The sequence below is a fragment of the Oryctolagus cuniculus genome, chromosome 4, assembly GCF_964237555.1.
Source record: "Oryctolagus cuniculus chromosome 4, mOryCun1.1, whole genome shotgun sequence".
NCBI classification, from domain to species: domain Eukaryota; kingdom Metazoa; phylum Chordata; class Mammalia; order Lagomorpha; family Leporidae; genus Oryctolagus; species Oryctolagus cuniculus.
The window spans coordinates 29,488,119-29,506,086 of record NC_091435.1 but is presented as its reverse complement, the minus strand read 5'-3'; the positions used below and the strand labels follow the sequence as shown (position 1 = coordinate 29,506,086).

At 44.1% G+C, this 17,968-nt stretch overlaps 1 protein-coding gene and 1 long non-coding RNA gene across 5 annotated transcripts in view; one reads left to right on the top strand and one right to left on the bottom strand.

Annotated features, from left to right (window-relative positions):
* LOC103350595 (uncharacterized) overlaps positions 1 to 5,565 on the bottom strand; it is a 109,268-nt gene extending 103,703 nt beyond the window's left edge. Inside the window, exon 1 of the long non-coding RNA XR_518566.4 lies at positions 5,389 to 5,565. This is a non-coding gene — a long non-coding RNA (uncharacterized lncRNA). The remainder of the gene's footprint in view (positions 1 to 5,388) is intronic.
* Positions 5,566 to 5,712: 147 nt separating this feature from the next.
* The window catches only part of CXADR (CXADR Ig-like cell adhesion molecule), an 84,719-nt gene continuing 72,463 nt past the window's right edge, over positions 5,713 to 17,968 (top strand). For 2 of the 4 annotated variants that reach the window (XM_051858801.2, XM_051858800.2), the window contains exon 1: positions 5,713 to 5,920. In XM_051858801.2, the coding sequence (XP_051714761.1) occupies positions 5,728 to 5,920 (193 nt within the window). In that variant the 5' untranslated portion in view covers positions 5,713 to 5,727. 4 annotated transcript variants of the gene reach the window in all.

Below are 17,968 nucleotides of genomic sequence, written 5' to 3'. Positions count from 1 at the left end.
GAAAGTTAGAGTTACACAGAGAGAGAAGGGGAGAGAGAGAGAGAGAGAGAGGGAGAGGTCTTCCATCCATTGATTCACTTTCCAGTTGGCTGCAATGGCTGGAGCTACACAGATTCAAAGCCAGAAGCCCGGAGCTTCTTCCAGGTCTCCCACGTGCGTGCAGGGGCCCAAGGACTTGGGCCATCTTCCATTGCTTTCCTGGGCCATAGCAGAGAGCCAGATTGGAAGTGTAGCAGCTGGGATTTAAACCGGTGTCCATATGGGAAGCCAGCACTGCAGGCGGCGGCTTTACCCACTATGCCACAGCACCGGTCCCTTAATTTCTTTTAAAATAAGGATAAACAATGACATGCTCCTGCCTAGATCAAGTTTGCTTTATATCAACAGTCATACATGACAACTTTAATTAATTTATTATTTATTTGAAAGGCTGCTGCAGGCATTAGGGGAGTGAACCACCAGATGGGAGATCAGTCTGTCACTGTCTCAAAAAAAAAAAGTGGGGGGGGCAAGAGTTTTGGCTTGGTAGGTTAAGCTGCTGCATGTGATGGTGGCATCCCACACTGGAGTGTGATAGATTTTAGGATTTGAAGAAGGCAAGGAAGTGGCTAGTCAAAGGTGAAAAGACTTCATTTTAGGGGAGACGGACTAGGGGGTAAAGAGAGTGCGGATTGAGCCTGCCTGGACAGAGAGCAGGGGATTTGAAGTCAGGTTTCATTCCTGTTCAGCAGCAGGCAGAGTCCCTTTTTTTTTTTTTTTTTTTTTTTTGACAGGCAAGTGGACAGTGAGAGAGAGAGAGAGAGAGAAAGATCTTCCTTTTTCTTGGTTCACCCCCCAATGGCCGCTGCAGCCAGCACGCTGCAGCCGGCGCACCGTGCTGATTTGAAGCCTGGAGCCAGGTGCTTCTCCTGGTCTCCATGCGGGTGCAGGGCCCAAGGACCTGGGCCATCCTCCACTGCACTCCCTGGCCACAGCAGAGAGCTGGACTGGAAGAGGAGTGACCGGGACTAGAATGCGGTGTGCTGGCGCAGCGGGCGGAGGATTAGCTTATTGAGCCACGGCGCCGGCCTAGAGTCCCTTCTTAATCCACTTGTTGGAGGAGGTGCAGAGCTGCACCCGATCCTCATAAGGTGGATGGAGGACATGCAGAAAGGTTCCTTGGTGAGATTTATTTGTTTAAAAGATTATTTTATTTATTTGAAAGACCGAGTTACAGAGAGAGGTAGAGACAGAGAGATAGGGTACTTGGGCCTCTGCTACCACATGGGAGACCCTGGGAGCAGTTGCCTTTGCAGCCATTTGGAGAGTGAACCAGCAGATGGAAGATCTCTCCCTCTCTTTCACGCTCTCAATTGCTCTGTCTTTCAAATAAATTAATAAATAAATCTTAAGGAAAAAGAGAGTAAAACCCAGGGAATGATCAGCAAAGGAATATGAAGTTTGAATTCTGCTGAAGAGATGAGAAGAGTGATGTACCTTATCTGAGAATTTAAATACAAGCCTTTCCCCCTGCAGTTTCTGATCCACATTTGCATTAACTGTAATCTGAGAAGCCTAATGCCAAAGATTCTTCTAAAAACTTTTACTGTCCCTAGGATCCTGGCAGAAGCTAATACAAATCCTCTCTCAAGGAAAGCACTTAAAATCCTCAACTATTTCACACAAAGCTTCACAAACATGAACTTACAATAAAAGACAATCATAGAACACATGGAAAAAGAAGCCTGACCTAAGCAGGAATCTGCATAAATGAAAAAAAAACAAAAACAAAAGACACATAAAGATTTCAGATCCTATAATTTTTGTACATATTACACAAATCAAGTATGTTTAATATATTTAAAGAAATAAAATAGATAACTAGAAGTATGAGTAGGGAATAAGAAACCAAGTAGATGTGAAAAAAAGTCTAAATACCTTTGAATGAAAAATATAATTTAAATTAAAACCCCAAATGAAGATTAAATAGTAGATCAACAAAACTGGAGAGAAAGGTTGTCACTGGCAGATAATACTTGAAAAAATTATCCAGAAATCCCAGCTAATATCAGATACATGGAAAATATAAGATAGGAAGGACAGAATGAGAAAATGTATCATATATCTAATTTGCATCCCAGAGGATGCTAATAAAGAGAATGTAGGAAAAGGAACATTCAATAAGAATTTGAATACCAAGGGGGCAGCAGATGTCAGGCTTCAGATGTCTGTGTCCCACAAGGGAGTGTCTGGGTTTGATATCCAGCTTCTCCCTCCTGACTCCAGCTCCCTGCCAGTGTAGAACTTGGGAGGCAGTGGTGATGGCTCACGTGATGAGCTGCTCTCACCCAGATGAAAAAACTGGATTGAGTCTCCAACTCCCAAGTTCCAGCTCTAGTTCAGCTATAACAGGCGTTTGGAGAGTGAACCAACAGATTGGAGCTCTAGCTCTCAAATCAACAAATAAAACTGTAAAAAAAAAAAAAAAGTGAATAGTGAGATTTTTTCAGAATGGATACTTTTGATCAATAGAAATATAGTTGACTTTAAAGAGACTCCCAGTAAACTTACTTGTTAAGGACATACTTCCAGGAGAAGAAAATTGATCATAGAAGTAGTTTGAGATGCAAGAAATGGGAAGACAAACATGCAGACAAATCTAACTAAACACTGACTACATATTTAAAAATAAAATTTGTAAGGTAGACAGGAAAAATATTAGATTATAATATAAATTTAGCAGAGTGATGATAGGAGTTAAAACACAGTAAGGTCCTTGCAGGACTATTATTCAAGAGAAAAGATGTCTATCATCTTTATATTTTTAAAATTTAAATATGCATGAAGATATTCCACTCTAATAGAGGACAGACTTCTGAAAAAAAGGTGGAGAATTCAATACATGCATTTATCTGTAAGCCTCCTGAAAGTTCTTCAAAATTACTTTAAATGGATTTTTTTCAGAAAACACCAATCAAGGCACAAGGACAAAGATAACAGAATATCAAAATTTTGAAGCAGAGATGAGTTTACTGACTGAATCCACTCAAGAAAGTTGAATTCTAAACCAGCAGCTGTCAAAGTGAACCTTCTAAGAGCTACCAGAGATCCATCTCTATCCCTGTGCACTCTGGCTTAAGTCTGGATATTTATTTTCTGGAATGAGTAAAAAGAAGATTTTTGGACCAGGGGACATCCAGCTGGTTTAGGGTGGATTAAGTGAAAGTTCACATGCAGTCGCACGTTACTTAATGACAGAGGCACGTTCTGAGAAATGTGTCTTTAGCCAGTTTTGTTGTTTTGCAGACATCATATACTTACACAAACTAAGGTAATTGTGTAAATAGGTGATATACTCTAAAGAGACAACCATCAAATGCATTCTGTTGTCGACTACAACATGGTTATACACCTGTTCACTTGTCTGTGCTAAAGTTGATGTGCACAGTCCTCTTCCAGGCATCTTTCTAGAAAGTTGATCACTCTGTGTTTACCCTGAGTACTAGAGATTAGTGGTCTTTTTGCAAAATGATTTCTGGTTTCCCCTGAATTGGTCCAATCTGAGATCACAATAAAAACATCCCTCAGAATTTTCAGTACTTTTTTTTTTTACTGCTGTATTTTAATCTTTGATCAGAAAACCATGACTTACTAGAAATTGGAGAAAAGAAATTTGACCAAAAAAGATAAAGCAGCAATGAGAAGGAACAGAATATTCTTATAAAAGAATGTTAAAAGATTATCAAATAAGATTTAATATATTTATATACATAGTTTGTATATAATACTTCTAAACATAGTTTATGTTAATTATTCTCTAACCTGTAAATTATGAAAATAATTTAAAAATCAAAAGTCTCAACTTTAATGTACATGCAACACACACTAGTGAGAAACCTCAATTCCTTATTAAGAACAATATTACCATTTTCCAGAAGATAGAAAGTCAGCAGTGTCATGTGTAGTAGAAAATTTCTTATTTTACATGCCTTCATATTCCAGTCTGGGAAAAGCTGCAAATCCTTGAATTCTTAAGTCAACTTTTGAATGTGATTATAGGGTTCTAATCACCTCTGGATGTGTTGACAAATCTATTACTGATGAGAAATTTATGTATGGATAGAAGCTTTATTAACCAGAGTTATTTATGTCTCTATAATTACTACTTTCCTGATGGAACAGGAATTACCTTTCTGTTGGTTTACAGGATATACAGTATGAAGTGCTTGGTGATTATCTAGGACACAAAACAATAAATAATTTGTATGTTCTAGAATTAATGAGATTATCTCATTACAGTTTACAGGAGACATAATTTCCAAGCTGACAAAAACTTTTTAAGATGTCATAAGTGTTGCATAACTGCAGAAAACAGTTTGTAAAATTTACATTTGAAAAATACCTTTTAAAAAGGTGAACCCATGTATAAACTGTTATTGCATGGATATTTAAATAATTTTTATTCATATATGATCCAGGAATAAATATTCAATTCAACAAATACTTGAGACTCCACTATATGATGTGCTTCCAAGAGTGACAAAGATGAACAAGGTGACTTTTTGGCTTTCTAGAAATATTCAGAATAAGATAAATGATTTATAGATATGCAAAAAAGGAGGAGGCAACAGGTATGGATTCTAAGAAACAGGACTAGGAAAGAGATTAAGATGAAGATCCTCCTGGGTAATTTCTAAGATTTACTCTAGTTAGGTGGCTGAAAAGACCAGAGAAGGGTGAGTTTAATTCTACTGGAACAGAGTCAGTAATGGTAGCAACTTTACAACAAATGTGTGCTATTATGAACCAGTTAATAATAAGAAAAACTATAAACATGGTGAACTAGTTATTGAACAACCCCAATACTTGCTTTCTTCTACTGAATTTCATAAAGTGTAACACGATGAATAAGAGTTAAATTCCAAATATGTATAAACTCTTATATTCTGTAGAATTTTTTTCTGCACAGAAATCCCTAGCCATTATTTACATTGTCTCACATCTCTACTTGAATGTTTCGTAGATAGGCCAGGATTCTATTCAGATCAAGTTAAATTAGAATCATCAGTGTGAGGTTCAGGCATTGGTACCTATTTTTTAAAAAGTTACTCAGATAATTTTAATGTGCAGCCAGGATTGCAAGTACGTCTGAACTACAATTTTGGTCTTCCTACTTGATATTTTTTTTCTCCACACTTTCTCTTTTCTGGTTCAATAAATAATAAGAATTTTCCACTTTCTTTTTATTAGTTTCTACATACCGAGTACTTACGATGTGTCAGGCACAGGGCCAGTTTTTTGTGCATCATCTCATCTAATTGTCCTAGCAATCCCCTGAGGTGGGAGCCATTTCTGAGTCACTTAACTTGCTCAGGGACTGCCCGACCCCGGAGCCCAAGCTCTTCTTACCCACCGCGCCACTTTGGTTCTCTTCTGCGATTCACTCCAGAGACGGAACGTTGTGCAACACCGTCTCTCTGCAGTTATACATAAACGCTACCTGGGGGCAGAGCGACCGGCACCTGCAGCAACCGAGCACCAGCCGCAAAAGGACACGAGAACAAGCAGGCACCAGGAGGGCCACCGACAGGGCCTTTCAAGATCTCTAATTCCGCAGGTTCCCGTTCCACCCCCGTCCCACAATGCCTCAGGCCACCCCTACTTGGCCCCACTTTAAAAGTTCGTTAGCAGGTCCTCGTAGGTTCCCCCTGGGCTGGAATAAGCTTGGAATGTAAGGGGAGAAAACGGATGTTTCCCAATCCGCAGCGGCAGTCACGACTGGAGGTGGAGAAAATCCTCGCGCCTTCCACGCCAGCCCACCTGCCGGGCCGCCTGAGGAGAATCCCACCTCCTGCTTCGCTTTTGCCTGCAGCCCCGGCCACCGCAGGTGCAACCGGAGCCTGGAGACCCCCACCTCTCTACCGCCGCAGGGGTCGGCGGGGTGGGTGCGGGCGAGGAGTGGTGGGGGTGGGGATCGCACCCAATCCCCTCAGGGTCTGGAGCGAGGCGGCGCGCATTGTCCTGCTCTGCGCCTGCAGGGAGGGCGTGACTGCGGGTTCAGTTGTCTGGACACGGCCCCCGGGCACGAAACCCTGATTCTATCGCAGGGATGGGGGCGCAGACCCCGGGTCTGGCTTCAGGGAGTGAGAGGCGGCTACCCGCACACTGTGAGGCGCAGTCCTGCCGGGGCAAGGCTTCCCGGTGGTAAAGGTTCTAGGAGCTGCGGCGCGCCTAGCCCGGTTACCATGGCGACCTGCGCAGCCCGCAGAGCGCCGGCTCGCCGCGCTGCGCTGCGCGGCCCGGACCGCTGCCGGAAGTGACGCGCGTTCACCTGCCGAGCGGGGAAGGCGGAGGGGCGGGGGTGCCGAGGTGCCGCGGCTGCCGGGAGCCAGTCGGGAGCGCGCGAGGCGCTGGGAGACCGAGACCCAGAGCGAGAGCCGCCTACCTGCAGCCGCCGCCCACGTTCGGGCAGCCACCATGGCGCTTCTGCTGCGCTTCGTACTCCTGTGCGGCGTCGCGGGTGAGTGAGAGCCATTGGGTCCCGGCTACCCGCTCAGCCCGGGGGCGTTCGCTGCCCGCGGCCACCCGGGAACAATGGGCGTTGGGGGGGAGGGAGCGGGCGCGATTTTGGGGGCGCCGCGGCAGTGGTTTATTAGGGGCGAGCGCAATTGCACCGGGATGATCTTCCCGGGCGAGCCGGGAGGGTGCAAGCGGTTCTGGAGGGAGCTGCACGGGGGGCGTGGGAGAGCCGAGAACCGAGCCCCCGGCTGACGGTCGAGGGGCGCGTCTCTCTCGTTCCTCGCGGAGCATTTTCCCCCGGGTGCGGCTTTGCTGGCTCTGCGCTTGCCCTCCCCGGGGTTCGCCTCCGTGCGATGTCTGTCCGGCGTTACTGGCTTTGAAAAGCTCTGGGCAGCTCGATTTCAGGTGTTTGAATTCCAAACGCCATTATTCCGCGGATGCGAGGTTGTGCCGGGCCTCGCTCGCCCGCGCTCCCTCTAGGAAAAGCCGCGTGGGCCGGGCTGCAGGCTTCGATGGGCGACGGTGGGATCCACCGTGGGGAAATTCGAAGTAGGTTCTAGCAGGAATGCGGTATCGATTTTTTGCGGTGCCAGGGCGAAGTGCAACGGAGGACTGAGGAACCTCGCTGAGTTTGTAATGAGTTGGTTCATTCCGAAGATAAGACGGGGGTGACTTGTGTAAGATGATTCGCAAAGCGCTCGCCAAGTACATTTTTCAGCAGTTCCTTTGGGGGGAAGGGGAGGGAAACCAAGGCTTTTAAAAAGATGCGTGGACCAGAAGACGTAATCATTTTGCCACTTAAAAAAAAACGACCTTTTTTCTACGATAGCGTTTTAACCCACTGATCTTGTTTGTTAAGCTTGCGCCATTGTACAACGAAATTATTCATTTGAAAAGATCTATAGGTGGTACCCTAGGAGGCACACTTTGCGTAGCCTCCGGAAGAGTAATTTTTTTGTTGTGTTGTTCAGCTCTCTGAAGCAGGATCGGGTGGCCTCTTCGGTAGGGATGGCTCTCTGCTTCCTGTTGAAATGTTAATTCTATTGTTGGATGCCACAGCTGTGAGCATTACTCATGGGATCAACACTCTATTAACAAGTCTAATCTTTCTAGTCCAGCCCATAGCACTGCCTCCACCTTCTTGATGTATTTCATTTAGGCCAGGCTGAAATTTCCAAGGTAAAAGAGGAAGGGTCACAGAACCAGTTTCCGAGGTGCATTCCCACCTTTGTTTTGTTGGGGGTTAAACTCACGTTGAAGTTGACCTCAATTGAAGTAGAAAAATGGAAGAACATAAGTCACAAAGAAGAATTTTTTTCTGGGAATATTTGAGTAATTGGATTTACTTTTCTTCTGGAATGCCTGACATTGATAGGCACAACCTCAGCCAAGGATATTTTAATAGACTTAAGAGTCATTCTGCTTACAAGATATACACAAAAGACAGTGGGCATCTCTCTTTCAATGACTTAGGAATTAAGCTCTACAAGACACCTTTTTTTTTTTTTTTTTTTTCAGTTTTTTAGCTTGAGAAAAGACTCAACCTGTGTAGCTGATGTTTGGCTCAGAGTATTTCTTCAGATATTTCTGACCATTTAAGAATTGCATCGCTATGAACTCAAGAACATGATTGGTCCCCCTACATTGGCAAAACAAGGCAGACCCATACCTAGTAAAAATTGAAGTGCTGTCAGCGATAGCTGTTCCTATAGATCTGTCTCTGTGTAGGCTTAAAGGAGTTTTTTGGTGTACTCTCACTGTTGGGACTCCAAATTGCCAAGATTGGTGCCTGCATTGTGTTACAGCGGGTTAAGCTGCCAATTTCGATGCTGACATCCCGTATCAGAGTGCAGGTTCCAGTCCTGCCTGCCCTCTTTCTGATCCAGCTTCCTGCTAATGTACCTGGGAGGACTGTGGATAATAGCCCAAGTACTTGGGTTCCTGTCGCCCTCATGGGAGACCAGGATGGAGTTCTGGTTTCTGGCTTTGGCCTGTCCCAGAGCCTGTTGCAGTCGTTTGGGAAGGGAACCAACACACGAAGATTCTCTCTCTTTCTCTGTCACTCTGCCTTTAAATTTAAAAAAAAATTTATTTGAATGGCAGAGTGACAGAAAGGCAGAGGCAAAGAGAGAGAGTTAGAGAAATCTTCCATCTGTTGGTTCACTCCCCACTTGGCTGAAATGGCTGGAGCTGGGCTGATCCGAAGCCAGGAGCCTAGAGCTTCTTCCAGGTCTCCCATGTGGTGCAGGGACCCAAGGGCTTAGGCATCCTCTGCTGCTTTTCCAGGCACATTAGCAGGGAACTGGATCGGAAATGGAGCAGCTGAGACTCAAACAGGCACCCATGTGGGATGCTGTCACTGTAGGTAGTGGCTTTACCCACAACACCACAGCACTGGCCCCATAAATAAATCTTTAAAAAAAAAATTGCCAGGGCTGCCGCTGTGGTGCAGCAGGTTAACGCCCTGGCCTGAAGCGCGGGCATCCCATTGGGCATCGGTTCGAGACCCAGCTGCTCCACTTCTGATCCTGCTCTCTGATATGGCCTGAGAAAGCAGTACAAGATGGCCCAAGTCCTTGAGACCCTGCACCCACGTAGGAGACCTGGAAGAAGCTCCTGGTTCCTGGCTTCGGCACAACTCCCCAGCTATTGCGGCCAATTGGGGCGTGAACCATCAGGTGGAAGACCTCTCTCTCTGTGCCTCTCCTCTCTCTGTGTAACTCTGACTTTCAAATAAATAAAAACTAAATCTTAAAAAAAAATTGCCAAGGTCACAAATTTGCTTTTGAACTGCACAGTTATCACTGTACTACTCTGCTTCTAAAACAGGCACTTTCCTCTTTATTTGGGGAGTGACCCAGTGGATGGAAGATCTCTCTCTGTTCCTGTGTCTTTCAAATAAAATGAAAATAAATAAAAATTAAATTAAAAAATGTATATCCTGATATAGAGGTTGGGGAGATGTTGGACAAAGGATATAACATTTTATCTAGATAAGAAGAATACATCCGGCCGGCACTGTGGCTCACTTGGCTAATCCTCCGCCTGCGGCGCCAGCACCCTGGGTTCCAGTCCCGGTTGGGGCGCCGGGTTCTAGTCCCGGCTGCTCCTCTTCCAGTCCAGCTCTCTGCTGTGGCCTGGGAGGGCAGCGGAGGATGGCCCAAGTGCTTGGGTCCCTGCACCCGCATGGGAGACCGGGAGGAAGTACCCGGCTCCTGGTTTCAAATTGGCGCAGTGCCAGCCGTGGCGGCCATTAGGGGAGTGACCCAACGGAAGGAAGACCTTTCTCTCTGTCTCTCTCTCACTGTCTATAACTTTGTCTCTCTCTCTCTTAGTGTCTAACTCTGCCTGGCAAATATATATATATATATATATATAAATATATCCAAGAGATATATGCAGTATAACATCGTGCTTGTAGTTAATGACAGTATATTCTTGGAAATTGCTGAAACTAGATTTTAAATGTTTTCACCTGGAAAAAAAAGATGAGTTAATGCATTTTTTTTTAAAAGATTTTATTTATTTGAGAGGTATAGTTACAGACAGTGAGAGGGAGAGACAGAGAAAAAGGTCTTTCTTCTGATGGTTCACTCCCTAAATGGCTGCAATGGCTGGAGCTGTGCTGATCCAAAGCCAGGAGCCAGGAGCTTCTTGTGGGTTTCCCAAGCAGGTGCAGAGGCCCAAGTACTTGGGCCATCTTGTACTGCTTTCCCAGGCCATAGCAGAGAACTGGATTGGAAGAGGAGCAGCTGGGACTAGAACTGGTGCCCATATGGGATGCTGGTGCCACAGGTGGAGGATTAACCTACTGTGCAATGGCTGACCCCAATGCATATGTTAATTAATTTGACTTAGCCATGATACAGTTACAATATTTCAGAATAACATGTTGTATAGGATGTGTACAATTTTTATTTGTCAATTAAAAATAAATAGGAAGAAGAATGAAGATCCTACTGTTAGAATTGTTGACTAAAATTGAGATGCTTATGGTTTTGCTTTGGATTTCTTTACATAAAAAGAGTTGGATTGATTGGATATGAACCTTTTCTCCTCTATTGGGCTCTCCTAAATTGTTTTTAGATCATTTTTATTTATCTATTTGAAAGAGAGAAAAAGGGAGATCTTCCATTTGTTGATTCACTCCTCACATGGCCTGAAACAGCCAGACCTGGGCTAGGCCAAAGACAAGAGCCTGGAACTCATTCCATGTCTTCCCGTCGGTGACAGGGACCCAAGTATTTGAGCCATCCACTGCTGTCTTGCAGGGTGTGCATTAGCAGGAAGCTGAATCAGAAACAAAATAGCTAGCACTGGAACCAGGCACTCTAATATGGGATGCAGGTGCCCAAGCTGTGTCTTAACTACTGCACCAAATGCCCACCTCTCTATTAATGTTTTCATTCATGCCATTTTACCACCATCATAGCCTACCCTCCTTGGCTGTTTACCCTGTCAATTGTGGAATCTCCATCAGTTAACCCGATTTATCTGATTGCACTAGGTCAGGGGGTGGGGCATTGCCCATGTTGCTCATTGTTATTGTCTGAGTTATTTTGGATGTTGGCAGATGGCTAGTGTTCAGGAAGTGTTTGTTGTGTGATTGAAAGTTCTCAGCCTCTTTGCCACTAGACCTCTGTATATGATACAGCTCTCATTAGTTCCTTCTCTGCATTCCTTCTTATCCAATAAAGATGGTTCTTTTTTTTAAAATGTTTTTTAAAAAGATTTTATTTATTTACTTGAAAGAGTTAACAGAGAGGCAGAGGCAGAGAGAGAGAAGTCTTCCATCTGCTGGTTCACCCCTACATGGCCGCAATGGCTGGAGCTGAGTCGATCTAAAGCCAGGAGCCAGGAGCTTCTTCCAGGTCTCCCACACAGGTTCAGGGGCCCAAGGACTTGGGCCATTTTCTATTGCTTTGCTTTCCCAGGCCATAGCAGAGAGCTAGATCTGAAGAGGAGCAGCCTGACTCGAACCGGTGCCCATATGGAATGCTGTCACTTCAGGCGGTGGCTTTACCATCTACGCCACAGTGCTAGTCCCAAAGATGGTTCTTTTATTTATTTATTTTTTAAAGATTTATTTATTTAGTTGAAAGGCAGAGTTACAGAGGCAGAGGCAGAGAGAGAAAGGTCTTCCATCTGCTGATTCACTCCTCAGATGGCTGCAATGGCTGGAGCTGCACCTGTCCAAAGCTGGGAGCCAGGAGCCAGGAACTTCTGGGTTTCCCACGTGGGTGCAGGGGCCCAAGGAATTGGGCCATCTTTCACTGCTCTCCAGGCCATAGCAGAGAGTTGGGTCAAAAGAGGAGCAGCTGGGACTCAAACTGGTGCTGCAAACTGGGGCTTTAACTCGCTGTGCCATAGCACTGGCCTCCCAAAGATAGTTCTTGTAGTAATCATTCCACTAGCTGTGTCTCATTCAGTTTTTCGTATAAAGAAGTTGAATTTCTGTTTTACCTCTATCTTACTGTTTTACCACCCTCTGCCTTTTGTTGCCAAAGTTGACAATCTGTGTGCCAAATCAGTTTATCTCTTTGGAAGCCTTGACAGCTATCTTGGTTCTTTTCCATCCTATTGACTTACCCTTCACTATCACATACAGGAAGTCCCTTAAATGTCAGCCTTCCCGTGGCTTGGTTCATGGCCTTTTTGTTAATCTCCATCTTCAACATGGGTGACCTCATTTACTCATCACTGTAACCTCTAACTTGTTGCTAGTAAATGAAAAGTATTTCCAGCTCAGCCCATCTCTCCTTTGGATTCTGGCTCTCTGTTCTCAGCTGCCTCCAGTGAACTCATCTATAACTTGATTAAAGGATCTAGTCATTCAGATATTTATTACGATGTACCATGCCCTGTGCTAAGTGCCCCAACAATAGTGTATGACATTTCGAGTTGCAAAAAGTTTATTAGAACGTTCCAAGCAGATGGTCCAGCTTTTGCAAAGACATGAAAATCTGAAGGGTGTTATGTGTCTTGGGAATTGAGAAGTTCAGTGCCTATAAAGCATCTAACCAACACTCCTCAAACATTTTAAAGTGTGTCTGAGTCATAAGGACACCTGGGGTGGGGCCTGAGATTTTTCAGTTATAAGAAGCTCTGTGTGATGTCATTACTGATCACATTTTTATGTAGTCCAAGATTTAAAGGCTATGCAAAAGGTTCAGGAGGTGAGGATATGTCAGTCAGATTGTGTCCCCTCCCCTCACTTCCACCCCATGGCAGCAAGAAGCTTGTGGAGGTGTTGAAGAAGTGAGGCTACACACTGAAATTTACTCTCTTGAATAGTTGATGTGCAGCTATTCTGGGGACTGGTAGAACCGATGGATCCAATCCAGAATCTGTCTGGGGGGATCTGGACAGTCCTTGAAGAAAGAAAGGTTGGGTTTCCTCTGATCTGGGAGGCTATTCTGAGGAAGATGTGGTGCAGCCTGATGTCTGGGTTGTTCAATGAGTGTCAAGAAAAAGCATCGGAGAAGCAGTAAGATATCTGGCTTGGAGTAAAAGGTGATGTCACTAATATGGGGAGTAAAGAAAAGAGGAGCAGGTTTTAGGGAGATGACAGTGAGCTTAAGCTTGGACAGGTAGTGTTTGAAGTACCTGAGGGGAGTGGAGGTTAAAAAAAAAAACCCAGTTATGGGTAGGTGGTTAGCCTAGCAGTTAAGATATCCCTGTGCCCCATGTCAGAATACCTGGGTTGACTCCTTGTCCCCAGCTCCTGACTTCAGCTTCCTGTTGCTGAAGTTCCCGGAAGGTCACAGGTGGTGGTCAAGTAATTGGGTCTCTACTAACTGTTTTAAGAGTTCTCCTGGCTTGAGCCTCGTGGGGGTCCTGGCAGTTGAGACACTGGGGAGTGAACCAGAGGTGCCTCTTATAAATAAAAATTAAAACCACAAATATCCAGTAGGAAAATTTAAATGAAGGACTGACTTTCAGGAGAGAGGCAAAAATTGGTGATATAGAATTGAAAAAACTGACATCTGTGTAAGGTTAGCCAGAAAATGCAGGTGGGACTAGAAGAGGTGGTGAAATGTGAAGGGGTTGGGGGGATCGGGAACATCCTCTAGTGAGTAGAAGAAAATGAGGAGCCTGGGAGCAAGAAGGAATGATTGGCAGTGTGGTGGAAAGTAGAGTGAGAATGTCCTCGAGATTGATAGAGAAATGAGGCCAGTCTTAACCATTCTAGACTGTTGAGAAATTCAGGAAATTTCAGTCACATAGGGAGGACAGTTTCTGTAGTGGTGAAAGTAAAGCAGGATTTAATAGGTTGAGTGGACGTCAGAGAATGAGAATTGTACTTTGTACTCTCAGGTGGTTTGACAGTGAAGCATTGCACATGTGGCCTGATCCCAGAGGGCAGTAGCATTCTCCAAGGGAGAAGGGAGAAGCAAGCAGATAAGCAGACCTAGAACTGTGTAAAGGTCATCATTCTTCACTGAAATACTGTGTTCCTCTTTAAGATTGTTGAATCTTTTGCTTCTCAGGGCTATCAGTTTATTAAGTGTATCTTATCTCTTGATCTCGTCAATCTAAAAAATTGTTAATTTGTTTTCATTTTGTTTGAAGGAGAACTTTCATCTGTGGTTCACTTTCCAAATGTCAGTAACAGCCAGGGCTAGGTGAGGCTGTAGCCACAAACCAGCTACTCAATTTGGGTTTCCCACGTGGGTGACAGGGACCCAAGTACTTGCGCCATCTTCTGCTGCCTAGGGTGCATGTTAGCTAAAGGTGGATTGGAAGTAGAGGAGCCAGGATTCAAACCAGGCACTGAGTCATGAGATGTGGGTCCTAAGACATGTTTTCACCCACTCCTGGATCCCATCAACTTTAAGCAAGCTTATTTCTCCCTCTTTATATTACGTCAACCCTCTGTCTCAATGCACCTCTATTTCTCCTTTTCTTTCTTAACCAGATTTCTTGAAGGAGTTGCCTGTGTTGACATAGACTCCATTAGTTTCACTTTTTTTTTTAAAGATTTTATTTTTATTTGAGAAGTACAATCACAGACAGACAGACAGAAAGGTCTTCCATATGCTGGTTCTCTCCCCATTGACCAGAGCTGAGCCGATCGGAAGCCAGGAGTCAGGAGCTTCCTCTGGGTCTCCCATGCAGGTGCAGGGCCCAAGCACTTGGGCCGTCTGCTGCTGCTTTCTTAGGCCTGGTCAGAGAGCTGGATTGGAAGAGGAGCAGCTGGGAAAGGATCTGGTGCCCATATGGGGTGCTAGTGCTGCAGGTGGAGGCTTAGCCTACTATGACTAGTGCTGACCCCCTATTATTTTCGTTTATGTCCACTAATTCTTCCAGCCTTTTGCAATCTATAAAGTTTCACCCCCACCCTTACATCTGTAAAACTGCAGTTGCTACTGTGGTTATGTCCAGTGGCATCACACCTTCAACCCCTCAAGTCTCTTAGCATCACTAGCTCTAATGAATAGTCCTCCACCCCCCTCTGGCTATTCCTCATTTTCCTTTGTGCTCAGTTTCCCTGTACTATAGGTGCTGAGTTTCTTCAGTTTATGATTTCAGTTACCTTTTATGTGCTGGCAGCCTCCAGTCTATTTCTAGTCTCTGTCTTCAACTGTAATGATAATATCAAACCACTCACTTGACATCTCTGCTTAGAATTTCCACAGATAGCTCCAACTGAATCTGTCACTCTTCCCTTTCACATTCAATGGCGTTTTCAGCTCCCAAAATGTCCACCTAAGAATATGGGTATCTTACATGACTCTTCCTAGTCTCCCAGTTGTCATATTCAGTGTGTAAGTCACATATGTCCTTCCAGCTCTACCTAATCCAGGTTATACCGTCGTCTTTTAAGCCTGTTGAAATAGCTTCACCGTTTACCTTTAATTTACTGAGAGTGTACCTGTGTTGTAGGCACATCCTGTTACTGCACTAACACTCATCAACATGCCTTTCTTCTAATAGTTTTCTCTTAGTAGACTGTTGCCATTTCATTCCAGTACATGACACAGCACATGCTCATTGAATACGTCCTGGAAAACGTGTGCAGGGCTCTGAACCATGCCCAGGTTAGCTTTGCCAGGTATACAAGAATGGACTGAATTTATACTACCACTCCATTCTCAAAATTTTCTCTCTTGTGTTCAGCCTGTTTACTCCTTGCCTTGTTTCCAAGTCATTAACAGGTAAGAATTGATGTTTTCTATAACTAGAGGAAATAATTGAGGTCAGGAATTCTGGGTTGGGTTCATTTGGTGGCCAGCAAGTAGTGGGTGTGAATTTTAAAATAATTACTCAAGTGATCCAGAAAAGTAACTAAAAATTTTTTTACACCAAAATTACCTTATAGGTTTAACTTTCATATAACATATGTATTTAAATTTTTTTTTTCTAAGATTTATTTGAAAGACAGAGTTACAGAGAGGCAGATGCAGAGAGAGTTTTTACATCTACTGGCTCAGTTCTCAAATGGCTGCAATGAATGGAGCTGGGCAGAAACGAAGCCAGGAGCCAGGAGCTTCATCAGGGTCTCCCACGTGGTACAGGGGCCCAAGGGCTTGGGCCATCCTCTGCTGCTTTCCCAGGCACATCAGCAAGGAGCTGGATTGGAAGTGGAGCAGCCAGGACTTGAACTGGTGCCCATATTGAATGTGGGCACTGCTACACCACAGTGCCTGCCCCTAACTTACATTTTTTTTTTTTTTAAGATTTATTTGAAAGTCAGAGTTACACAGAGAGAGGAGAGGCAGAGAGAAGAGAGAGCTTCCATCTGATGGTTCACTCCCCAATTGGCCTCAATGGCTGGAGCTGTGCCGATAAGAAGTCAGAAGTCAGGAGCTTCTTTGTCTTCCTTGCGGGTACAGGGGCCCAAGGACTTGGGTCATCTTCTACTGCTTTCCCAGGCCATAGCAGAGAGCTGGATCGAAAGTGGAGCAGCCGGGTCTCAAATCAGCGCCCATATGGGGTGCTGGCGCTTCAGGCCAGGGCGTTAACCCACTGCGCCACAGTGCCGGCCCCCCTAACTTACATTTTTAAAGAAAAAATCTGATAATCTAAGCTTATGATTATTAGACTAGTTTTGAATTTAGATGGTTTCTACTGAGAATGTGGTGTGAAATAGAAACATGGAGAATAGTGAACTTTTTCTAGGACTGGCTTCCAACTTCTACTTACTTTCTTCAGCAGGACTGAAATGTCAAATGGCAGAGTGTGAGGCCAGGTTGGAACTGAGTTCACGGCTCGGTTTGGTGATATCTTGGGGCTCTGTTCATATTTATAAGTTCAGTTTTTGAATCCATTGCTGACTCCACATTTAAAGGGAAATGGAAATGAAGTTAAAAATGTTTCTACACACACAACAACTATGGTGATGTAGGGAAACATTTTATCTCCTCTGTTCTTTCTATAGCTTTCTTTCTCTACCTCATTGCCTTCCCCCTTCTGATTAGCCAGTTAGAGTTTAAGCCTTAAAAGTCTCGAGTCAGAAGTATTTCTAATTAATTTTAATTTGCAGAGTTCTAGTAGAAGGAACGACTGATGACTGTTTTGTTGGCAGATGGAAGGTAAGATAAGGGAAGGAAATAGTTGGATATGTCAGGAATTCCATCAGTGTTTCCCAAATGGATGGCAGGGACTCAAGTACTTACATCCTTCAACAAAATACATTTAATTTCACCTTTTCTTTTTTGCCATTTAATGTGGCTAACAGACATGAGATCCACTGTATGCTTGAGTTTGTCATTTGGTGTTTGACGCGGAAAAAGATTAACAGTTAAACCAGCATTTATACAAATATGAGAAATTATAATTTTGGAAAACTTAAATTATTTTCATTCTCTCAGTGAGATTTGATAAGTTGGCATGGTAATGATTTTGATTTCATTTACTTCAAAAAAATAAAGACATGTTTAGATTTCAAAAAGAACCATCAAGGGCCGGCACTGTGACATAGTGGGTAAAGTCGTCACCTGTAGTGCTGACATCCCATATGGGCACTGGTTCGAGTCCCAGCTGCTCCTGTCTTTGGATCAGCATTGCGGTCATCTGGGGAATGAACCAGCGGATAGAAGACCTCTCAGTCTCTCTGTAACTCTGCCTCTCAAATAAATATATAATCTTAAAAAAAAGGAACCACCATAACTGACAAGGGCTACTTTTTCACCCGCCCATATTGTAGATATGTGCTCTATGTGAGTTTTATAGGTTTCTTCTCCACAGGAGGAATGGTTTAGCTGTACAGGTGAAGTGTCCTCAAGGAATTCCAAGGGGTATCCAGTACAGCGAACCAAGTTTGTGGAGCCTCAACTTTGCTAAATTGCTGGAGTGATTCTCACTGATCCTTTTCAGTCTGACATGTGAAGAGTGTTTTGAGTGTTTCACATCTCCAATGGAAGGTTTCTCTGATAGTGCATACAAAAGCTTAAGATTTATTTACTTATTTCTGAGAGTTACAGAGAGACATCTTCCATCTGCTGGTTCACTCTCTGGGTGACTGCAA